Raw genomic sequence first — 25005 nt, forward strand, 5'->3', positions numbered from 1 at the left:
AATGCATCTGTCTCCGAGTTCTTGTCTACGTTTTACTTGTAAAACACAGTGTGTGTAATTGTTTTAAAGGTATTCAGATAGTGGACAGTAGATTTGAACTAAATCAGTATCAAATTAATGTAGCAGCACAGGAAGAGACATCCAGTAAGAAATCACGTGCACAATGAGATGCAATGCGAGAACCAGGATATTTTAGTTTTTTTCTAAACACGCTCTGGATGACAGCTTGTCATTCGAGTTTCCAGAATTTGAGAGATGCTTTTCACATCAATGTGCTCTTGGGCCCCAAACAATAACTGCAGAATGAGACAGGGCATCCCCGGAAGAGAAAAAGAACTCAGCCTGCATGCCAAGCAAAACACTGACATGCGTGTATGTGTGCATGTGCTAAAATTATCATATATAATTTAATTTATGCTGAATTCGGTCAACACACTGAGGCTTTAAGACATGAAAGAAATAGGACTGACAAAGAGAGAGAAGTGTAAAATAAAGAGGAGCCACAGTGATGCTGTAAAAATAAAAATCCAGTATCTGCATCAGCATGCACCACAGCATCATCATCCTCCTGAGAGGCAGCTAGGATCCTTTCATCCTAAATCTTTTTTTTTTTTTTTTGACTGCACCGTGGATATGTGAGACAGCGAGAGAGAGCACAGTCGTCACTGTTGCCAAAGACATTCAGAGGCAAACACACACACTGCCAATGCCGGCAACTTCAGTGCTACTGAGCTAAAGGCAGGTGAGCTTCGAGGCTAAATCTATCTATCTATCTATCTATCTATCTATCTATCTATCTATCTATCTCTCTATGGGACTTACAGCGTGATACACAGAGTCTCAGTGGGTCACTTCTTTTGATACTCTCAACATTTTTTTTGTTCCCATGATGTAAGCTCAGCTTGTCTTGACTTGTGGCCAGAGCACATCCACTATAGCACAGACATTACTATGCAGCCAGCCAACATTTAAAAAGCACAGTGGGGTTATTTTCTTCCAGCTGCATTTCCATATATCGAACAAAAAGAGCTGCAGTATTGCATGTGAATCTCAAAGTATAATGTAAGACACAAGAGTGAAGCTTGAGCTTGTGAGAGCAGGGACCTTAGCTGTCACTGTGACTGAAGACACTTGTTTTTGTTTTGTTTCTTTCTTATCCTTTCTTCATCTTTTTTCATCTGTCATGGACCCAGGGGTTGTGTCACATGTTATCCACACATATTCAAAACTTTCTCCTTTTTACTAACAGCAATTGTTTAACACATCTGAGTAATGTCGACACTTTGAAAGTGCATATGTCACATCAATTGTATATGTCCTGAAAATGAAAGAGAAGAGGTGAAAGACTGTATGGCTTGCTGAACTATATAGCAGTGTGTCACTGTGTGGTTGGGTCCCCACCCAAGGGTGTGGAGAGAGTTCCTACATATATACATCTAATTCCTAATAGAGAAATTACATGAACATAGACTGTTAGACCTAATAACATTACTTGATGCCATGAATGCTGCATGTGGCAACGTCAGCAGAAACATGCAAGAGGTTTAACTCTGTGCTGCAGTCACACATAATCCTTGATATTTTCTATCCGCAGTATTTCAGTTCAAACAATACCGTGCATTGTACTGTGTTGAATTTATGTATTTCAGGAAAATAAAATTGTTGTGTGACAAATGCATGTGAGCCTGGGAGGATCATGGTGCTACTGAGAGCTGCTCTCACCACTTTGCTGTCACACTTTTGAATGTCAATTTAAAACAAAGAGCGCCCCCTGCTGTTGTCTCCACATACTGCTCCAGTGGTGGCGCTTGCGAAGGTAAGAAGGAAGCATTGCAGCTGATAAAAGATTGTCTTTAATGTTTGGCATCATTAATGAATTCCATACCACAGCAGTTATGGGAGTAGGAAAACCACTTTTACAACCAAACACTGTTTGATCATGCTAACACCATATGTACAGGAAAGCACATTGAAAAGTGTATAAAGTATTTATATGAGAAGACTCAAAGTCAAGAACGGTGGAAACAGCCACAGTCTAATGGATTTGTCCTTTTTCCAAACACTGATTATAGATATTTATCAATTACATTGATCTCTGGAGTACATGTATATACACAAAACAATGATAAGCCTTTTGAGGGCGTCTTCAATAATTCTCAAAAATATTTCACAATACTGCTGTATGTACAATAACAGAATTTACATTGAAAAATTCTATTGTACCTATATTCTGAGTATCACTTCAGTCACCAGTTATCTTCAGTGCCATCAAGCTCGCAGAGATACTCACATACTGTATATGTCGAACCTCAGGTTCATCTCCATACAAAGTACAGCAGCCTGTGCAGGACCTGGGCCTTCTGTGTTGGTACGGTTTCTGAAATATGTTCACACAACTGATGATCTCACATACAAAAATAGATGTTGTCTAGTCAGCTGACAACTTGATGTACAGTAACACAAAGCGTCCACCTGCCAAAAAACAACCAGGAAAACAAGTAATTGTTAAAATATTAGCTATATCCTTCCAATCTCACTACATCACGATAAACAGCGCTGTTGGTCTGCTCCACAAAAAGTAAACCTCCTCTCTCTGTTCTTCTGCAACACATCATCGGTTTTCACACAACAGAAGGTGATTGAGAAAGAGCCGCAGGCAGAATAAGAAATATTAGCGCTACAAACCAAACAACAATCTGAAACCAAAGCTGGACAAAACCATACAAAAACATCACTAGGTAGATATCTTTTTTTTTTTCCTTCAGGAAGCATATAGTGAACAGAATGAAAAGGAGAGCGGCTGTCACTAAACAAGCTTCTCACAGTCCGGATGAGGGGTCAAACTGCATTTGAGTGCACTTAAGGCAGGTAGGCGATTCCAACACTGTCTGAGAGCGGCCCCCTCGGTCGGCCACTCAGCACGTGGGGGGTCTCGACAGTGTCATCAGACGCAATGCCACCGCAGCTGTCCAGATTCAGCCCTCACTGCTTAACATAGTCTGGCAACCGTACAACGAAGGAAAAAAGATGGAGGGAAAAGGAGAGTGAGAGAGCGGTTCGTTTTCTGCATCCGGCAGGTGTTTGAGGTGTGAAGTGGAGAGTCTTCGTTCTGTCCCTTCTCGATTCACCGTGAGCGTGAAACACGACAGGTGTAGGGCCTGTCTATCATGGTCCTCAGTTACCCCTCAGTCTGCCAAACACTCATTCCTTTTGAGATACCTTTGTCACGCAAACAAGACAAATAGAGACTTCTTCAACATAGACTGAAATTAAAGCACTTGAACAAAAAACAGGATTGCAGCTTGTGCATTACAAATAGAACATCTCATCTGAATACATTCACGTAGGTTTCCATACTCGTGGTACGGATGGGAAATCGTCAAGTTCATGTCCGTTGAGATGCCGGTCCAAGAGGAGCGCTGCAAGTCCAACCTTAGACACCTGCGTTTTATGACAGCCCGGCAGCAACACGTATTACAGTGCGCAATTTGATATGATTCACTATTAAGGAGCACTTAACAGTGTTTTGAAAAACATAATCGACATAAGCCTCTGAAATATAATGTAGCAAATTTATCAAAATAAGAATTCATATGTATGAAGCATTAAAGCAGAGAAGTCACTTCACTGTGAACAATAACCTTCTGTAGTTGCCTTGTGTCATCAAACTGACATGAAAAGCTAAATTAAGGGAGTTCAGAGCTTATACCGAACCTGGGATCATCTTGGTTATGATCACGGTCGTCGTGTTTCACAAAACTGTTGTATTATTCTCAAACGAAAAAACATGCTCACAGACGAGTTGTACAATTGTGTACAATCAATATCAATTTTGGAATAAAGTGAATCTCTTGTTGTTCAACAGATCATTTTCTCTATTAAAGAATATCTAAGAGGCCACACGGAGCAGTGATGGCAGTTGTGCCTCAGACTGTGGATTCATTCATTTCCTCCTTCTTTTCTTTCCTTCATGTGCACTGAAGTTAAAACACAGAGCAAGAAGGGTGAAGTGAGCACATTCCACCGCTTCACATTAGACGCCTTCTACTGCTGCTCCTTTAATTCAGTGCGCATGAACCGAAGAAGACAAGGAGACAAGAGCTCTAATGAGATGTAGATGGAGCCTCTTCTTCACTGCGTCTCCTCGTGCTCCTCACTGATACACTGCTCCCAGGTGTGTTTCCCCTGGTCCTCTCTGTGGCCGTGAGGGGAGTGGAAGATCCTGCGGGGCAGAGGGATGGGCTGAGGTGCCAGCTCCTCCTCAGGGATGCAGCCCTCTCTCAGATAAGGTTTAGGTGGCACAGCCGGAGGCTGAGGCCTGCGGTAGGGGATGTGGTGAGGGCCGTGAGTGGGAGGGTGGTGGTGAGGCGGTGGCCCGTGGGAGTGGCTGTCCATCCCGGGGTGGGCATGAGTGTGAGGGTGCAGGTGTGAGTGCGGGTGTGAGGCAGGGCTACGGTAATGAAAAGGGCGAACTGGGTCCATGGAGTCGATTTCTGGTCCGCCGTAATGGATGTGCAGGTAGGGAGAAGCCAGGTACTCATCAGGAGGGGACCACAGATGACTAGGAAGAGGCTCCAGGGCATCATTCCTGATGGGACCGGGGTCTGGATACTGGCCCCCGAAGTTACTCTCACTCAGAGAGGAAACCCCACTACTGGCGCTGCCTGACAGAGTGGAGTTGCTGCCCCCCAAAGCTGACTGAGGACTGGTGGGTGAGCCAGGGATTGGGTGGAGAGGAGACTAGAAAGAGAAAGAGACAGCGGGAGACACAATGGGTGTCACGGGTACATTTCTCTTAACCCACAGTCATGGACACAGTTCCCAGTGTTATCGGAGCGACCTTTAACAGTGCCCCTGCTGCCTTCACAAGCTGTCGGAAATATTGGAAATACAAGCTGCAAATGAATTAAGATACAGCGTCAACATCTATTTCATTTGTCTCAGGCAGTTGTTTGTGGCTTCACAATTATGACTTGACTAATGGAGCGACTGAGGTACTGTCTGCAATCAAACATCAGCATTGGAATGGAGTATATTTAACAAAAACTCTGTCAGATGAAAGAATGTGTATATGTTGACAGTTGGAAAAATAGAAAGTTTTATAAAAGCACAGTTGATGCAGTAAAAGACCAAAGTTGTCATTTTAAATATGTCTCTCAAGGCAAAAATCAAATCGCATATCTGTACACCTGAATGATATCTGTACCTTTCGCAGAGAACGGACAGGCAGGGCTGGGGGAGGGTCACTGTTCTGGTGGTGAAATGTGTCACAGTGCATCAGAAAATTTCCTGCACATAGAAATCAAAATAACTTATTAATTATAAAACCAGAAAAATACCCCATTTACATCTGTACCACTAAACTGTTAATACCTGGTGGGAAGGACCTGGGCGGGACAGGGGGCATCATTACCCCTCCTGTAGAGGCTGGCATGTAGGACACCTGCTCCCTGTTCTCTCCATCCAGACTCCAGCTGCTGGGAGCGTTAGAAAAGACTGTTGTGGGGGGGTCGGGGAGGGGTTGGAGAGAACATAAACACATTAGCATAATCTGTGGGACACTTTACTTACATAATAGATTCATGCACGTTTTCATAGTACTAGCTGGTGTCTTGCCTTTCTCTGGTAGATTCATGTGAGGATCAGCACACGGCTTACAAGGGCTAACTTGCTGAAGTAAGGCACGCTGCATGTGGTTGTTCTGAAAAAGAAACATGCACAGTCACAAATCACGTCCTGTCGTGTTTTTAGAAATGAACAGTTCTACAGAAAACACAGTTTCCAGTTGTGTTCACCTGTCCATTCTCTGCCATATTGTAGTACATGGAGTTGTTGGCTCTCTCACGATGAGATGGCAACAATATCATCACTTCCCGGTTGTGTTTGGCTTTATCAGGCAACGAAGGTGAGCCTGGACAAAGATATGTATTTGATTTAAGAGATATCTGTGAAAGATATTGTTTTTAATTCTCCCTTCCCTTAAACACCTGCCACTTGTTAAACCACCATGAATACATCCATGTAATAGAAACAGATACAAAAATAATGAGGTTGGTCAAAACGCGATAATGAACATTTCGGTTCCTACATTCATCTCCTGTGTGGCTTTCTGCAGCTGTGTCACTTACCTCTGGCACTCGAGGGAGCGGAGTTGATGATCTGGGAAGAGTTGGAGCGGATTGAACTCAGACTGGAGGAGGAGGGGCTCGGCTGCAAAACAGATACGATTTGAAATACGCCGCATCGCTACACCCGTGCCGGCGTGTGCTTCATTTCAAGCCTTACCTGCATGTGTAATGCCTCTTCAGGGTGCTCCCCCATCAGGCCGTCGGTCATTATGACAAGGTTGCCTGCCTCGCTGGATGTGTGAGAGGACAGGGAGGAGGATGAGTGGCGGATCGAACCCTGCAGGTTCAGGGGGCTGCAGGAGAGAGACAGTGGTATACACTCATTTATCTCTGTGTGTTTTATGATTCCAGTTTACACTTGTCTAAAATTAAGAATATACCCTGCGATGGGGAAAAAATTGCAATATACTAATACCAAAAAGTAATAAAACCGCTCCAAGTCAAGGTTTTTATATAATGTAAACCTATTTCATAACCCTGAGTCATCAGATGGAGCTGCAAATCTGGTATTTGGCATTTTTTGTTTGACCATATGAATTTCTACTGTGGTCAATGCAACTGTCCACCAATCCTATCCTTATCTAAACTGCTTATACCATTATGGGTTGTGAGGGTATTGGACTCCCAGTTGTTACTGGGCAAGAGTGGGTCGCAGGGCTGATATAGACAGATAGACAACAAATTATTAATGTATGCTCACTTTAACATCTATGGACAGTTTAGTGTCACCAACTTTCATATCTTTGAAATCTGAGCTTCTTAAAATCTATGTAAGATATACTTTAAGGCTTTCTAAGAAAACCTTCTTCACTGAATTCAGGGTCTTTTCTAGACCTGCCTCATTGTGTTATGTGACTGTGTTATATTTTGGTGTGTGACTGACCTGTGTCTGTGTATAAGCCGCACACTCTCAGGGCTCATGTGACTGTGGGAGGACAGGATTCCTCTGGGAGAGTTGACTCCTGTACAACCTGCAGGAACGAATCGATCCACGCCAGGTACACCCTGCTGGGATCCAACAATGTACTGCTCTGAATAATTACACTGCTCACACATGCATGAAAACACAGCACATACAATATGCTGCATCCTCTGCAAACATGCAAATACGTAGAAACACACATCACAAACTATATCCTGAAAAAGCAAAATATAAAAACTAAAATGGCTCCAACAAAACATGAAAACAGGAGTCCCACGTGGAACTACTCACATGATGTAAACCTGCCCTCATCATGTGAAACTGGTCTACCAGCTTTTTGTGAAGGGGACGCATCTCTGGATGCACAAGCTTCTCGTGAACAGCCAGCCCCACTCCGAGAATATGCACCTGTTGTAAAAAAATAAAAATAAAAATCAGGAGAAAAGTATGTTTACTCCGTTATCATGTGAGTCTGTTTAACCAGCAGTTTCCCACATAATAAACATCAAAGCTGAGTCCGACCTGCTCCTGCATCAGATCCTTGAGATGCGTGATCCTCTCTGTGTCCTCCGGGTGACTGCTGATGTAGTCCTTATCAAAGAAGGCCTGGCACAGAAAAGGATGAGTAAAAGATCTCTCACAACAAAGATTCATAATTTCTGCAGTCTTCTTTCTCTCCCTCCACGACGGTACCTCCTGATATCTGGCGATGCCTCCATTCACAGCAGCATCTATGACCCCATTGAGGCACATGCTTAGCGGGTTTATGTTGCCATGATGCTGCCTGTGTTGGTATTGGCTGATCAGGGTCCGCAGCTCCTGGGTCTTATTGTCCACCACATAAATGGCATTCTCCAGAGGGCTCACCTCCACCTGCAAATAGATACAAACATTCACCCCAAGCTACTGTATGATAAGAGGGGAGGAAGTCTGTGTACAGTCGAGCCCGCCCTCAGAATCGCAGTTACAAAGTTGTAAGGGAGGTCAAGGGAACTGAGCAGCATCCCTCAGGAGGCAGTATGTGAAATATAGGAATGAGCGTTTGAGCTCCTCACCACTTCTCGCCTTTCCACCTCTGCCCAGCGGGAGATCCCGGGCAAAGGACGGGAGAGTATCAGGGTTGTTCTCTCAATCCACAGACTCTGTTAAAACACGTAGACAGAGAACAGAAGCGATGAAGCTTCCTATCAACCACGTCTGGTAACACCGCAGAAGCTTGTGAAGAACAGATTGTGTGAAATACCTCATAACAGTGTTGTAACGTAGCATGTGGGTCAGTTCAGTAAAGAGAAAAAGTCCTGGTGTAATTTAGGTCACTGTGTCACATAAGACTACTGTATCATGTCTGGTACAAGTCTCTAAAGGCCTGCAGGTTGTATTCACAGTAACTTTAATTTTTTATAATTTTGTAATAATTTTAAGATTGTGTTATTATAAAGAAATTATTAAAACTGCTTGTGCCTACTTTTCCTTTTTTCCTACAGTAATGCCATTTTCTCACATGACATCATTTTGCTGTGTTAATGACTAATGCACCTACGGTTTAGTTAAGGACTATTGTAAATTACATTTCCAAAAGCTGCTACACAGTCATATGTGGACAAATATCTAGTATTGTCAGACAAAAAAATCAAGTTGCTATAAGGTTAAAGTTTCTTCCATTGTGTTCTCTTGTGTTCCTTATCCTAAAAAACCCATACAGTCAGTTTTTCAGATGCAGGTAAAGCTCCATATGACCTTCATCTAAATGTTGACATGTATTTGTACACAGAGCCGGGGAAAGTGGATTTTGTCCCTCCTCATTTATTGAAACTGATTGGAGGACAGATATCTCCAGGCTTAGATATACGGTGAATAAACCCTGTGTTCTTATAGACACATTAATATTGTTTAAAACAAACTTGAAACACTGTGAACGTTTACTTTAACATGTTTTAATACAGGCTTTTAGGGGCTTTGAAGGCATTACTGTCCACATAAGCCCTAGTGCTCCACTGGGGCCACCAGGGGGTGTTGCACCTGCTTACATCACCTGAAGCGCCTGATTTGTTTTATCTAGACAAAGAAAAATGCGCAGTTTCCACAGAGTTTAATCCATTTCATGTCTTTAACTGGTGTTATAAACCAATGCAGCATTTTGTGTGTGTGAGGAGGAAATGGACTGAGAGTGGCACTGCTGCCTCGCCATACCCTGAATTCATTCTCGCGGTCCTTGGGCCCCTTGTGAAAAGGCCTGTCATAGTGGAAACGGCTGACATTGTTTATGCGGTAGAAGCTCTTGATTCTCTCAGGCACACGCTCCAGCTGAGGCACATCAGAGATGTCTGACACTGGAGTCACAGCATAGATCTGCAAGTCTAAAAGCACAGTGTCAAGGAAGTGACAGCAAGACAGACAGAGAAGGAACAGGACGGACGGAGACGTTTGCTGGCTCCAGTTCGTTAAATGTGAGTTTTGATGTTATTGTGTTCTGTAATTCTACGATTGCAATATGAATATTTTACGTGTAAGCAAGTCATGTTTACAAACTGTCTTTTCAATCTAACATGTTTTCAGCTGTTAAGACTGTTAGGATACACTGAGCGTCACTCTGCAGGATGGTGTCGTCAGGTTGGTTGGGATGCTGCATGGCAATGGCTTGTGGGAATTCCCCCAACATCCTTTGTTGGAAGTCCTCGAGTCGTTCATAGTCATAACCACGACAGACAAACTCCTTGTTCTGCAGATTAAGGAAGATAACATCTGTTTATACACAATGCTGTATGTTTATAAAAAGACCAGTGTTAATTAATTTTTCTCTTCAGTTTTAGTTCTCATTAAAACCTGTACACATCATTTAATTCAGCTTGGATTTAGTCAATAACGCTCAGTGTTTACGCCAGTGCTTTAGACATAGCTTTAATAAGTTGTAATAGACAGTTTTCTTTTACTAGTGCAATTTTATCACATCTATTAATCTTTCCATAATTGAAAATACAGCTGACCGCAAGGGTGTTTTGCACATCTCACTTTGGTTGTACCATCAGACAAGTCATACTGTAAGTCATGACTTACAGTAAACAGCGTCCAGCACAGGTGAGTTCAAAACAATTAGAACAATGTCAGAACAATTTGTTTAATGATTTCTCATTTATCAAGCAGACTGCATTGTTTTTGTACATCTATTATATTCATAGTGACTGATTACTAAACAGTAAGCCAACAGGTTAAATATCTTAAAGCTGGATATGGATAAGTAAACTGAGTAAGTAAATAACCACTTAAAATTAAAGGGTCCCATGTGGGAACCTGTTTTCAACTTACTACACTTTATATAACTATCCAGGTAAATAAAAGTTTCTATATGCTGCTGATTTACTGATACATATTCAGTCAGATTTTTCCAGCCAGTTCTTTTTGTCCTGCACGAGCTACTGTAGTTGACATTGTTTTCTGCTGAAGCGTGAAGGAGCTGTGTAGCTGCCCACATCATCAGAATCATAACTGTGTCAGTCCAGGCCAGATGAACTAGATTTAGTAAAACTTACCCTGAGGAAAAAAGGAAACTTCCTGCCATAAAAGCCCATTCGGAAGAACTCAGGTTCAATCCTCTGCTGTTCAATGATGTTGTCATAATATGCTGCCTCCATTTTCTGTCAGAGATTGATAAACATGCAGAAGAGTCATGATAAATAATGATTTAATCACACACATTAGTACATCCTCTGCGTTTCCTGATAGGTGTGGGTGTGCACATGTAATCAGGACATAGTGTCTGATGCTCTACGTGCTTCTCACCACACAACAAAGCATGACAATGAGACAGGGAACAGAAAACTTCACCATTCCAGCATTGCAGAGGATGCTTGTTTGGTAACAATTGCAACATGCAGGACTTTACTCACCCGTATCCAGCTGAGGCTCTGATAATCATATAAAGTCTCATACTGGAAAGCCAACTCCCGGCAAAGAGAGATTCCATATTCCCAGCACTGCGAAGACACATAAATGATGAGATAGATGAGGCTAATACTGAATGGAAGAAATCATTAAAGCTTTATTTATCCTTTACAACCAAACTTAATTTTATCATTATTATGATAAAAGTTTGGAAACCTCAGAGGACGGGGTTTAAGTGGTGAATTTGGAAGGGAGGGTTAGGGTTTTATCTTTATTTTACAATCCGCAGAAGTATTGGAAGTACTCAGCTAGATGAAAACATCAACTGTGTATAGTTGTAGCTTCTAAACTTTGCATTTCATGAAGGTGAACACCATTCATATGGTGAAGCACAGTAGTGGCAACATAAATTATAGATTCAGTTTTTGATTTTGTTGTCTTAATATTTTTTTTTTTTTGGCCTTTAACAGTAGTGAGTTGCAGAGAGGCAGACTGGAAGCATGGGAAGATGCAACAAATGTCCCAAGCTGCAACCTAATCAGGGACTTTGTGGACATTGTGGACCATTGATTTTCAATACTAAAATTCCTAACAGTGTTTTTCATTGTGACATTATGAATTACTGAGTGTAGAAATTTAATTAAAGTCAATAATTTTAACAGTGGTACTGATTTGTTTAAGTTACTGACAGTGGGATCAATATTAACGATTATCAAATTAGACTGTATGAAGCATTTAATGATTTGTAACTTGTAAGGCAAAAATGTACATTTAAAATAAGCTCTGATAATGAAGATAAAAGAGCAAAAACTTTCACACAAAAGAAAATTACTTAAAGGCATTATTTTAGTCTGCAGAATAAATGTTCTATATATTATTTTATATAATATATATTTTTTATTTTAGTTTTCAAAATAGTAGAAATAGTGCAGATGTCAGTGCGCAGCGTATTGAGTAGTACTCTCTGAAAGTCTGTCCAGGCTAATATTTCAGCTTTTATATTCCACCTCAGTACATTAAACAACACAGAAGATAGCTCCTTCTGTATGAGATGATCCAAAATTTGAGCAAAAGTAATGGAACACGTGACTGACTTGTTACCCGAGTGTGTCCCGAGAGATTGATTTTCAAATGATATTAACCACATGATTTTAGACTTGGGTTTTTATCTGGAAGAACTATATTTGCTAAAAAAAAAAAAGAATAAATCAACATGAAAACCAGAGGATCGGGAGAAAAACAAGCCATTTTAAACAATTAGAGGCATTGCACTAAATACTGGGCATAGTGAATACAACTATTTTGAACGTCTTGGCAAAGAAAGGAACCACTGGCGTGCTGAGCAGCACTTACATAAGTGGTCAGCAAAGCAAAACAACAACAGCTGATAACAGAAGTACTGTGAGAGCTGTGAAGAAAAAACCTGAAACCACATCACTGGCAGCCTCCAAAGAGCACGCGAAGGACTCAGAAAGCCAGGTTGGACTTAGATGAGCAACGAAAGTTCTGGAATAAAGTGAAATGAGCTGATGACAGCAAGATTAATGTTTAGCACTGTGATGGAAGTCCCAAAGTGTGGGGGAAGAAATGATCTGATCATGATCCAAACCATACCAGCTCTTCTGTGAAGCACAGTGAATGGGGTTTCATGGCATGGGCTTGTACGGCTGCTTCTGAAAAGGGGATCACTAATCTTAGTTGATGCGATTCCTCATGGTGATAGCTGCAGGATGAATTCAGAGGTGTACGGAAACATTTTGTCAGCAAATCTAGAGAAATGCATCAAAACTAGGGGAAGAGCTTCGTCATGTAGCAAGAAGACTTTCCAAAACACAGCACCAACTCAACAAATGACTGAAGATGTGTTTGACCTGCTGAAGAGGGAATTAAAGGAAGAATAACAAACGTCAACTGAAAGAGGCTGCGGTAGAAGCTTAAAGAAGAAACCAAGAGTTTGGTGGCAGTGACCTGCAGGCTCGATGTATTTTTGCAAACAAGAGATGTAAAACCAAGTTTTCAATATGTCAGTTTCAGTACTTTTGCTCACTCCAAATTTGGGTCATCTGACACAAAAGGAGCTATATCCTTTGTCGTTTAACATGCCGTAAAATTCAACACTTTTACCTCATATCCCTCACTTGATCTTAAACACAAATGTTTTCGGTGCACAGCAAAAGCAAAGTAGTCATTTCAATACCTTCAGAGGGGACTGTGGATATAACCGATTTCAAAATTAATTTCTACACCATTAATCTAGTGGGGTCACCAACCTGCACGCTGCTTTTTAAGCTCTCAAGTTTGTCCTGGATGAACTTTAACATTCAGAGCATCATGGGACTTCACAGAATCAGAGCGGCTACTTACTTTTTAATAGAGGATCAGCAACAAAAACAAGAGATGACAAAGAGTTAATGAAGGAGGCCAATTTTATTTCTTTCTCAGCTGCTCCCAGGGTCCAGAGGGCATTGTCCTCTCCTAAGCACAGAGACCAGTCAACTAATTTAATTTTGAGGATGAATACCAGCCAGGGAGGAGTGATTCTGTGAACCAAATCACATTTGAGCAGACATCCGACCCTCACAGTGTAGCACTGTGGTGTAGGCAAAGGCAGCACGTCAGTATTTTTATTGTGATATTCAGTGTTTGCCTTGAAAACTCTTGCATGACAAGGAATAACTGATAACTGCTAATGTCAACAAGATGATTTTGCTCTGCACGGTTCTGGGTGTGCTTACAGTACTTCATAGAGCAGGTTGCTTCAGCTATAAATGTGTGGTGGAAACTAATTTGTGTATTTGCACCTCACAGAACTTTAAATTCCTGTTTCACTGTGTTTATCTGGCTTTAGTTACTACATTAGGATTAGTAATGTAAAATATATGGCCAATGATACAAAGACATTAATGTAACGACTGTATCAGTTATAAGCATCAAAAAGCATAATGTGTGATAATAACACTATGTTTCTTATGTATTACTTATATACTATGAAATCTTTACATATATTTTTTTTGCTTGTAACTGAAGATATTTACATTGTGTTGTAGCTACTTAAGTGGAGGATTTGACTACCAATGTGTAGTGACTAAGTGCTGAGTAAAGACGAATATATTGTAACAGAGCAAAACAAATCACGGTGAGTTCACAAAAAGTCTGAAAAGATTAGAAAGAAACTTTGAGAAATATTATTTTTTTAAACTACAGGATTCTCTCGCTCCATGTGTGTTAATGAGGGTAAGATGTAATTGTGCTTTGGAACAGCTGCACTGCAGATGAGAGACAGAGCCACTAGTGTTTTTCCATCACTATAAAATGTATTTTGTCTTGTGTTCTTTATTTTCATATTGTTCCACATTTCATACTGTGTTATGTTCATCTGAGTGCAGCAAAGGGCTGGAGCAGGTCAGAAATGATAGCCCTTTAACATGCCTCTGAAATTCTCGCTTGAAGTCAGTGAAAACAGGAATAAGAGATAAAGCTATAAAAATAAACACTTGCCTTGCCCTTGTTGAAGTAGTGGAGAATTTTACGACTCAGGTTTTCCTTGCGTTGCCACTCGCTCTGACACGGGTAGTGGAGAAAATCCCTCAGGGGCCGGTCCTCCCACTGCAATAACTCCCAGTACAGCAGCAGGGTGAATGCTGCCTCTGTTGCAGACAGGATACGGGTCAAAGGTCATCAGAGTGAGAAGGTATCATTGTGACGATCTGCTCTCTTGCAAAGCTACAGATGTTGCACAGTCTGCACAATCTGCCTCAGTGATGAACAGATACCTTGCAGACATTTTGAACAGATGGCCTGTGTCACAAAACGCAGTCACTGACACACAGCGCAAGTTGCCCAGAGCACAGTATGTGTGTTTTGTGTGTTGTTGTGTGTGGCCAGAGGTTCAGAGAGCACCTGCCCAGTTGAAATCATACCAGCTACTCTCACTTCCTATTACAGTTGACCTCAGTTGTTCTGGAACAAACCTCTCCTGAACGTAACTCTAAGTTAAATTGTCTCTTCTTCATTTTGGCACCTTTGTCACATAAACCATTTGTTATACTAATGCTAATACTGTCCTCATTTCAACTGTAGGTGCACAGCTATATAGCAAGTTAAACATTTGGCTGGATTTGTCTAAGGTTTTTCTTGGACACTACTGCAAAACTGTAGAAAAAAAAATAGTAACTGGACAATGCCAAGTTGCTATATAAATTAAATAGATTTGGCAAAACTAACAATGTGACATCATCTTGTGTCGTTTCTTGCAATACAAGTTCAAGTATCAAGCAAAAACTGATTCACACAATACCCACATGAGCAATCACAGCCAATTCAGCAGAAGAATAAAAAGTATTTTAATTATCTTGCCAGCTGCTTGTTTTTTGTTTTACATAAGTGATGGATAAGGGTAAGTTCAATTAGTCATATTTGGCTACATTTACACGTGCACACACACACACACACACACACGAATACAGCTCTGCCAACTGTGTGAGTAAGGCAAGAACACTTAAGCCTTTTACACAATTACATAAAACTGACAACTTGCCCTGATGTCCTATTTAAATTTAGTGGCATCACCAGGCTTTATTCAAATGTACGATAACCCGTGATGTATCCTCTGATGTACCAATGGACAAATGCGATGTAAATTTATGGGCTGCTGCTAATGTCTACATATACATAATATACATAACTCTTGTCTTTATCTTTTATCTTCTTTATCTGTGGCTGAATACGGAGTTCAGTCTGCTGTGTGTGGTAGAGTTTTGTCAGTTTTCATAAGATGCTGCCCAAAGTTGTGCTGAGGCCTTATTTCTAAGTAGACTTGAAACAAAAAAACGCTTAAAGGCCCAACAAGCTTACTTATATTTTCAGTGCCTCTCATTAATTAGACCTTTGAGCTATGCTGGGAAGTAAGTGAGGTCAATGGGCAGCACATGATAATAATAGCAATGAATGTTAAAGATAAAAATGGATTTTTCTCTGACAAAAGCAACAAAATAAACTGAAGCATAAAGAAGATGTCAATCAAATACAGTCGGAATAAACTCAAATAGTCCTGAGGGTGCTGTCACAGCAGATTTCACCTGGCAAAATTATTCAATCTCAGCAGGCAGCTTGCAACGATAGCATAAACATAAACTGCAGGAGCTACTCTAGCATGACTATCCAGCAAACAACAGCATTCCACAATGATGTGAATCACTGCATTTCTTATTAAACTGTTATTAACATGTCACTGGCCTTAATCCCACTACACACAAGCAGCATTTCTCCTTCTTTGCTACTTGTGCTGAATGAAGAGTCATTTCCAGCTTTCTTTCCAAATGGCTGAACACTGGAGAGTCTCTTGATTATTTAAGTTCACACCCAGAGCAACATGGTACAAGATGAGGCAAAAGCCTGTAGTACCTATGCAAAATGCAGCTCTAGTTTGTCTTTGTGAGGTTGCAAACCAAACATAAATACAACTTTACAAAACCATATCACAAAAATGATCCAATATCTCTTTTACCTGTGAAGTCCTCTGCTTGGAGATGGAGGTCACACAGCTTGTGGATGTAACGGATGTACATGTCCTCTTTGTTGACCTCTGATTTGTAGAAGTTCTGGGATCAAATTAAAAAGAAAACAAACAGTTAAAGTATTTTCTCAAGTGTGGAAATAATCATAAATGTGTTTATAAAATCTAGACTAAAGAACTGTGAAGAATGTCTCACCATGAGGTTGACGGAACCACCAATTTTCTTATTCTCCATTTCATCTCCTTTCATACAGTCCCTAAACAGAAAAAGTGCTCTCTAATGACATGCGATAAACGAACGTGTTAAGTGTTAAGATGTGCGACTTCATCTCAGTATACCTATAATCCAGTAATCGCTCCACAAGTCTTGTGACTGACGTGACGAACGAGATCCCCGTCTCTCTCCAGGTCTCCTGCTCGATCTTCTCTAGCAGGCTGCACAGAAAATACAGAAGACGGTCTTAGTAAAGATCAGGACCGTGAGGAGTAAACAGATATGAATCAAAATGTCTCTTGGCACTGGCTGCAAAAGGCATTACACCTCACCTTGGATAAGGACCAAACAGCTGGGTCCTGAGGTGCAAGAGCCAAGCAACACAGAGAAGTATATTAGAAGGAGATTCTACGAGAGCAGCATTATTCTGAATATCACTTCACGGGTTCACTAAACATAGGTTGGATGCTTACAAAAGGCTGAAGAGCTCTCTGTGATTATCATCGCCTTTCCCATCTGACACCATGCTGTCCAGCTTATCCATCAGCTCTGCTTCCACCTACACACACACACACACACACACACACACACACATTCAGCCAAAAGATGTAGGCATGCTGTGTGACAAAAAGCTGTCAATTTATATCACAACAACTGTCAAAGCACACAATGTGTGTTTAATAACACAATAATATTATAATGACCTGTTTGAAGTTGCCATTTTTCCTCTGCTCCCAATCCATCATGTCATGAAAGATTGGGATCATAATATTTCGAACTTCTATCTGAGGGACCAAAGTGACTCCCAGGAAGGGTCCCATCATTCCTGGGATGAAGTGGGGCTTGTTGTCACCTGGTTTCCAGAGAAATCTGCATGTTATCTCACATCATATCTATCTAAACGATAGAGTTTCAGTGTGATACACTATGTCTGTGTGTCCGTGGGGAGGAAGATGGCGAGTTGGCTTGTCTGTGTATGTATGTACACTGGGGATGATGACGCACCTAATTTTTGCCACATGCTGAAGAGCTCACATGCCATCATGACTCTCATATCTCCATGCCTACAAAGAAAAGAGTGGGTAGTCAAATGTAGTGAGCTGAATACATTATTAACCTACAGACAATGAACAGATGGTCTTTACGTACTTGTCGAGGACTTTCTTTCTCTTGGCTGGACCGAGTGCCTCCAGTTGGAGACTGGGCTGGTTGATGTAAAGCACAGTGAGGCTGAAGAAAGAGTTCCACACCTGACACACAAACAGACATGGACAATGAAATGAAAAATGCTAAATAAAACATTAAGATATGCAATAAAATATTTAGTATAAATATTTCGTTTTCTAAATAACCAGCCCCGCTCTCTCTGACACATACCTTGAAATCGAAATCTGCCTCTGAGAAGTTCTTGTGCAGCGCCGGAGACAGAAACTGTGTTGTCACTACGATGATACTGCAGAAAGCAAACATTACATTGTCAGCTTACAAAGGAGGTAGCTGCCAAAAATAGATTAAAACACTTGCAACACACGCGTCACCTTCAGAGCAGGATTATCTGAAGAGAACCTGATCTAATGTTTGGCTGTATTCCCTCACCAACTGTGGGACAAAGACTGACAGAAATGGAAAAGGAGACTCACTGACTAGTCAGAAGTCTCATGACACTCCAGTCTCGGGGGAAGATAGTCAGTTTCATGAGATTGCGGAACACGCAGAAGATCTTCAACAAGAACTCCTGCAGGGAAATAAAAAGTTTGTGCGGTCTAAGTACGTACATGTAGTAAGAAAGCCACAGAAAAATGCTATAATCTTGCTCCGCTGTGTGACTCAGAGTTTCCCACCTTCAGCTCCTCCTTGCTATGAAAATTGTTGAGTAGATGATGAAAGTGTATTTCTGTCATCTGTTGGAGCAGAGAGAGTAGACAGGATACATACTCCCCCTGCACAAGAGGAAACCACACACAATGGAAAAACATATTTTAGAAAGGTTAATCAACTAAAACTTTAAACATATTTCCTTCTTTTTTACATCAAAGAGACACATTGAGTAGATGGTTACCGTTATCTCTGCAGTGCACTGGGGACAACGTTGTCCTCTGGATGTCTCCACAGAGTGAGACTTGCTCATGATGGAAAGCAGAGTCTGCAGCAGTACATCGAGAAGACTCTCCACCATCATCTCCACCTCCTCCTGAACTGAAGACTCCTAAGATACGGAGAACAAGTTGAAAGAAGCAGATGAACGCCGAATCAAGAACAAAAGTACAGCTGCATTCCCAAGTTCAAATGAGGAAATGATGGTATTTCGAAATTTTCTAATCAATTTTAAATGTTCATCATCAAATCTATCAAATGAGATTTTCAGTCATATGTGTTTTGCGTGCATATAGTACAGTGTGTTATACCATGGAGCTCGTCTTAATTATGGCAAAGATGCTGCCAAGGATCCCAGAACAGATTAGCAGCTCCCTCTGCTGGCGCAGATGCAGGTGGATGTGATGCAGAACCACAGGCAGCAAAATACTTCGAGACTCTGAGAAAAGAGTGAAAGGAGACAAAAAGAGGAGACGGAGTGAGGATGAAAGCGAAAAGCCCTTTATAAACATTAGACTGCATTAGACTCCAAGCATCATGGACATGTATAGTTGGAAACTTTAGACAAAGGAAACTCTTGTCGAACATTCACGTTTGTCTCACCAGGGAAAAAGAAGAGGCGGCTCTCCACTGTACGAGCAATGGACTGCAGTTTGACTACATCCATAGACTGCCCGATGTCCACTGTGCTGGGCATGCTCCCTAAGGTGCCTCTAACATATTCGGCTACCTCCTGAACAGTAAACATCTGCAGCAGCTCATCAAAGATATCAGGGAAACTGTTCAACAGCGTTGCCTGAGGGGGGAAACAATGACACAGAGAAATATTTTGTACATGTGGAATAACTTGTTTCAAATAATCTACACTCTACTAAAACATCACAAAGAATATCTCATTAACAGTTTTAAATTTGCCCTGATGTTACACAGAATAGCCACAAATGAAATGGTTGGTAATCCACCAAAAGGAACAGAACCAAAATCATAAGGTAGAACGAAATATCCAATAACTAGGTAAATAGCCAAATCCAAAGCACTCACTGCATATCAGTTACTTAAGAATAGCTCATCCAGTGAGAGCAGACTGTTTGACACACAGCCTCTGCTGCACTGTGTAACCAACACAGGGGGGTGCTGAAAGTGAGATGGACGACAGCCCCGGAGCACGGCCACAGAGACGCATGCAGCTGATCACACCCCTAAACTGTCCACGAGCAGGCCAAGGATGGGGCAACAGTGGGGGGGGCGAAGCATCGACGCATCATTCACAGAATGTACAGAATGAAAAGTGAAACAAGTAACAAAAATGAAACGAGAAACAACAAACTGAAATTAATCAATGAAAATAAAGACAAAATAAGGGGATGGCCAGATGAAAAACACAAAAACACTTATAACTAATGATAACATAGGAGTGACTGAGTGAAAACTATCTGACCTGAGTGAAAACCAAGTTCTCCGAGCTGCGGCTGTCCAGGCTCAAGACGAAGCGTATGGACTGGAAGAGCTCTTGAATGCTTGCTCTGAACTGCTCCTCCTCCATCCCACAGGTGGCCCTCGAGTACAGGATACGAGACTGGACGATGAACTTGAACAGATGCTCCAGAGCCTGACGGGTTTGTTGGCAAGATTCAGAAGAAGACATGCAGTCAGGTGAGGTGCAGGTCACATCGTATCATCACTTCCCGAAAAAAGGGAAAAGTACTGAGAACTGAATGAATCAGTGGATGAAAATCAATAGGTAAAAGAAATGTTTGTAATTTCCAGGTCTCATAGCACAATATGTCTTCGCATGATCTCATCATAAAGGAAATTCAAAGACCAGGTGGAAATATTGCACTCTGCACACGTCAATATCTACACAGGTTTTTGATAACTTCCTTTCATTAGCTTCTGTCTCAGCAGGGAATTCACTTCCCGAGGCTTCATGTGGCTTCACATTTCTCCTTATCAGCCTCTTCTATTTGACCGTTTCCTCATACCTTTCTAATTAATCCCAGCAGAAGGAGCCAGACACTAACTCGTTTTACTATGCCACTCTGAAACTGACTACCTGACACCCCTGTGCATGGTACTTTACCCTCATGGCTTCCTGGATGTGGTCCTGTCGGACGACCTCAGCTGAGCGGTCCATGTACCACTTCAGACATCGAATCAGCTCTCTGTAAAAATGGTCACAGTCAATATCACAACCAACCAGGTAGGTATCTAACTTGTTTAGATTATTAGGTTTACTAGAAAGAACTGAGTTAAATGCTGTACTTGTATGCCAAAGCTCCAGCAAAGTGGTTTTGGATGTAGGAGTCCATGACAGGTCTGAAGTGGTAGAAGCGGCTGTCCCTGAGCAGGTTAATGATGAACACCTGAACACACATGTATATGAAGACGTTACACTACATCATTTAATTTATGAGTACAGTTACAGTGCCTCCTTCAATGTCCTACCAGTGACTGGAAAACCAGCGGTCCATATTTATCAGTGTTTTCATCTAAAAGACAGAAGAGCGTATCCAGGACATCTCGTAAGAACTGTGAGGAAAAAAGAAACAACTATCAGCACAACCATCGCAATAACGGCTTTGATGGTAGCTAAAATAGAAACAAAGGGTAGCCCCTCCATCCGAACGCATCATAATAAACGCTTTCTAATTCGGAAATTATAATATGTTGTGTTCATTATAATGTATAACCTAAATACTTTTTGCAGTGTGGAGCTCACGACACCCTGTTTACATCCTTGTCATGATTAGATACAACATCTGAAAACAATGACCTTGACAATCTCCTCGCCGCTGATCTGACGCAGCCGACCAAGGATGTCTAACACCCTGTCTGGATGAGCCTTCCAATTCAGCAGAGCCAGAAGGTCCACTGAGAACAGAATAAGAGCCAACGGAGTTTGTGACTGTGACTGAATAAGAAAAAAAAAAGAAGCAGAAAAAATATGGAATAGAAAAAAAAAAACCTTTAAGGTGTTGGATTACCATTTTGTGTGAGTTTGGTAGAGCAGAGTATGGTGGAGACCCAGAAGGTCTCTTTGGGGCTTCTCTGAAAAGGCAGGTTGGCCGGCAGGTTGGGGCAGCTGTTGAAATCCTCTTTACAGCAGGGCAGGCTCAGGTACAGTCCCTGGTTACTGAAGGTGGCATTCTCATCGCACTGGAGACACAAAAGCGTCACAGAAGACCCATTAAGATTTGGATTCAGTTCGGACTAAAGTAATTCATCACCTGGATCTCTACAGAGCAGGGACTCCAGTGTAAAACTGATTACAACAGCAGCGGGTTGCTCTCGTGTTGGCCCGAGCCAAGTGTCTCTGCCACTGACAAGTTAAATGAGTGGGTGTTCACTCTACTAGAAGTTACTTTGAGTCATTTTCTTTGGCTTCCAACATAGTAATGGTGCTTGTTAATGAGTGTTTGAGCTCTAAAACTTTAGTCTGAGTTATATCGATCACAATACATACAGTAATACTAGTATGTCATAAGTGTTAACTAGCCTGACACGCTGGAGGTGCAGGAGGTTTCTAAGACTGATTTATTGATGTCAGTCAAAGAACCAGGCTGGAAATTCATCATTTCACCATATTTAGTTATAGACAACTGTTTCCACCAGAGATGAAGAACCTTTTTGCTCAGACTGAAAATCATCACTTATTAAGCTACTTTGTGTATTACGTCATTTACATTATTGACATCCACTACCAGCTATTGCAATCTTTGAATTTCAGGCTTAAAACACAGGCTAAACCTTTTTGATGATGCATTTCATTTAATACTGTAAGCCACAGAGCAGGCAATGACCTAGGGTCCATAGCTTACAAAACATAATGAAGGCACTCAGGTAAGCTCAAGCTGCCTCTCAGGATGGCACCCTGACCCAGCCAACACAGAAACAGCCTGTCTCAGTTAGACCACATTTAAATATATTTTAATTTTGAAGGTAAAGACACACAGTTCAAAGACACACCAAAATGTGTCGCATCCCACCTCTCCTGGAAGCTCCAAAAGTCTCTTGTATATTAATTGCAGCTCTCTGATGTACGTAAACTACATATATATATACAAAACATTTACAATGGCCCAGAAATCTTTATATAAATAACAGGTGTTTAAGAATGAATGCATTACGCATGCATTTTCTAAACCTGCTCGTACCTTGTACACATATAGCTCATGACTCTCATCTGACAGCGTTGTCCCATCTTCTCTCATCAGAGGAGTGAAGGCAAAACCAAACAGCTTTTTCTCCCCTTTGTCCTTAGCTAAAAGAAAGTACATGAGAAAATCATGCATCACACTGTATAATTACATGACACAAAGCATACAGCTCCGAGTGGGATTCAACCTGTCTTAGTAAATTCCTGTACTGAGTGATGACTGCCACTGGGCTGCATAACTGACTCACTGGAGCAGTGTCTGAACTCAAAGCGTAGGTGGGACCCTCTGAAGCGATCTATGGGGATGGACAACTTGACCATCTCGCTCCAGCGAGGGCTGTTGTTGTGGTACAAGACAAAAGAGTGATATTCACTGATGTTGGGCTCCCCACAGCCCAAACTGATGCAGTCCTGAAAAGAAAAGGAGCGTGGCAGATTGTTTTTTTAGTCACATATGTAGTTTTGCTTATGGTACATAATCACTTGTGTACCTATGTGTCATACTTTGAGTGTGTCCCCGTCGGCGTAGAGTACATAGAGCGTGACTTCAATGTTCTTCTGGACGCTCTTGCCACCCCTTTCAAACTCCCCCCGCTCCAGGGTCAGATACAGATCATTGCGTGTGTCACCTAGGACAATTATACATGACAAATTTCATTTAAAAAAGAATTCCACCAATTTCTAATGGGAACAACATTATAGAAGTCTAACGCTAAATCAGACGAGCAGTCTTTTTGCCTCAACATCGTGTCAGCTTCCTAGCGCCAGGTTCTGCGTTACCCAGATTAGGCAAAGATTTCTCAGACATTTCCAGACTATGAATCACGTCCCCTGTTAATAAATTATAATGTATAGTGCGTGTCAGCAGCTGCTCCACAGAGGAACTTGAAGTGGGCGGCATGAATTAAACTGTCGTACGGACTAAGATGTTCACCACACGTCAATGTTTTTGTCAATGAGAGATGAACCCACTGAGTCGTAATACACTGTAGCACATGACTGCCTCAGCACCTTTTATGAGGTCAATGTTTAATGGAATAAATATCAGTGGCAACAGTGGAGGAAGATATTGCAGTTATTTATAAAATCAGATTACAGTTATTTATAACCAAGTCATTTCCTTGGGGACGGTTGAGTCACAAGCAGTGATATTGGGAGGTATTTCAGGCTAACTGGAAAGAACTGGAGAGGAGACGAGAGGATCATACATTCTCAGTTGACAAAAAGCAGAGCAGTGTTAGCTGATGAAATATACCGAAATAAACACCGTTCTTCTGTCTTTGAGTTACCTTTGAAGACCCGAGCTCTTTTTTAATTTGCTCAGCACCTGTCCTAAATGCCAAACTAACGCAAACTGGGAGAGAAGAAATGAGAGTCTTCAAAATATCAATAGCAGAGGAAGGACTGCTTCCTTGGGCAAAATTACCAGGGAACTGAAATAACACAATGACATCTGACATGTGACGAAAGTGCATAACACAAGGCCAATTTAGCATCTTTAAACATGACCAAAAGCCATTAATAGGCCACACGTTTCCTGCTGTTTGTCTTCAGTGCTTAACTTTAACTTTCTTGGCCTATCCCTCTTGTCCTTCATTTCCTTCATCTATACCCTTATCTGTGACTCTCCCTGCTTTTCATTCCTTCAAGCCATCTGGCGTCTGCTCTCCACCTACTAACTAAACCTCTCTTTGCCCATTACCTATGCAATGTTTTTGCCTTCTCACCTGGCAGGATGACATCTGGGAAACCCAGTTTGCGTGTGAGAGCCAGGGCCCTGTTGAACACAGCCTGGTTCTCTCGTCTGATCTGCTCCAGGTCACCCCGCAGCAGCTGCAGGGAAATGATGAGGCCTGGGCGGAGTGGGTGGTGTGTGTGTGTGCGTTTAAAGGGGAGGAAAGGGCAAATGAAGAGGTGTGGATTTGTGGGAGAAAAATAGAATTGAAGGGAAGAAAGCGAAGGGACAAAAAAGAAGAGACATAAAAAGAAGGGAGGACAGAGGGTATTTAAGGGACATTAGTCAGAACGTGGGGGAGGAGAAAACAGACGACAGGAGAGTGGATGGAGAGACGTGATCAGAGCCAGCGAGAACAGAGG

General features: G+C 41.6%; 1 protein-coding gene across 2 annotated transcripts in view; it reads right to left on the minus strand.

Moving 5' to 3' along the window:
* Positions 1–4131: 4131 nt before the first annotated feature.
* Positions 4132–25005, minus strand: part of LOC113167976 (dedicator of cytokinesis protein 3-like) — a 40505-nt gene continuing 19631 nt past the window's right edge. The window contains exons 14-54 of one of the 2 annotated variants that reach the window (XM_026368977.1): positions 24636–24761; positions 23413–23537; positions 23157–23319; positions 22907–23013; positions 21737–21908; positions 21526–21623; positions 21198–21281; positions 21015–21115; positions 20833–20914; positions 20191–20361; positions 19356–19548; positions 19064–19191; positions 18718–18864; positions 18500–18598; positions 18299–18393; positions 18036–18111; positions 17808–17908; positions 17664–17722; positions 17363–17511; positions 17132–17217; positions 16991–17017; positions 16784–16879; positions 16641–16701; positions 16436–16529; positions 14428–14576; positions 10935–11021; positions 10578–10682; positions 9628–9769; positions 9241–9407; positions 8106–8192; positions 7744–7923; positions 7573–7656; positions 7342–7458; positions 7012–7136; positions 6286–6421; positions 6129–6210; positions 5796–5911; positions 5617–5701; positions 5374–5496; positions 5207–5289; positions 4132–4740 (exon numbers count right to left, since the gene is read on the minus strand). In XM_026368977.1, coding sequence (XP_026224762.1) covers positions 4132–4740; positions 5207–5289; positions 5374–5496; positions 5617–5701; positions 5796–5911; positions 6129–6210; positions 6286–6421; positions 7012–7136; positions 7342–7458; positions 7573–7656; positions 7744–7923; positions 8106–8192; positions 9241–9407; positions 9628–9769; positions 10578–10682; positions 10935–11021; positions 14428–14576; positions 16436–16529; positions 16641–16701; positions 16784–16879; positions 16991–17017; positions 17132–17217; positions 17363–17511; positions 17664–17722; positions 17808–17908; positions 18036–18111; positions 18299–18393; positions 18500–18598; positions 18718–18864; positions 19064–19191; positions 19356–19548; positions 20191–20361; positions 20833–20914; positions 21015–21115; positions 21198–21281; positions 21526–21623; positions 21737–21908; positions 22907–23013; positions 23157–23319; positions 23413–23537; positions 24636–24761 — 5117 coding nt within the window. Of the gene's footprint in view, positions 4741–5206; positions 5290–5373; positions 5497–5616; positions 5702–5795; positions 5912–6128; positions 6211–6285; positions 6422–7011; positions 7155–7341; positions 7459–7572; positions 7657–7743; positions 7924–8105; positions 8193–9240; positions 9408–9627; positions 9770–10577; positions 10683–10934; positions 11022–14427; positions 14577–16435; positions 16530–16640; positions 16702–16783; positions 16880–16990; positions 17018–17131; positions 17218–17362; positions 17512–17663; positions 17723–17807; positions 17909–18035; positions 18112–18298; positions 18394–18499; positions 18599–18717; positions 18865–19063; positions 19192–19355; positions 19549–20190; positions 20362–20832; positions 20915–21014; positions 21116–21197; positions 21282–21525; positions 21624–21736; positions 21909–22906; positions 23014–23156; positions 23320–23412; positions 23538–24635; positions 24762–25005 lie in introns of both variants that reach the window. The other variant, XM_026368976.1, reaches the window with a different exon arrangement.

Source organism: Anabas testudineus, chromosome 7 (assembly GCF_900324465.2).
Source record: "Anabas testudineus chromosome 7, fAnaTes1.2, whole genome shotgun sequence".
Taxonomy (NCBI): Eukaryota; Metazoa; Chordata; class Actinopteri; order Anabantiformes; family Anabantidae; genus Anabas; species Anabas testudineus.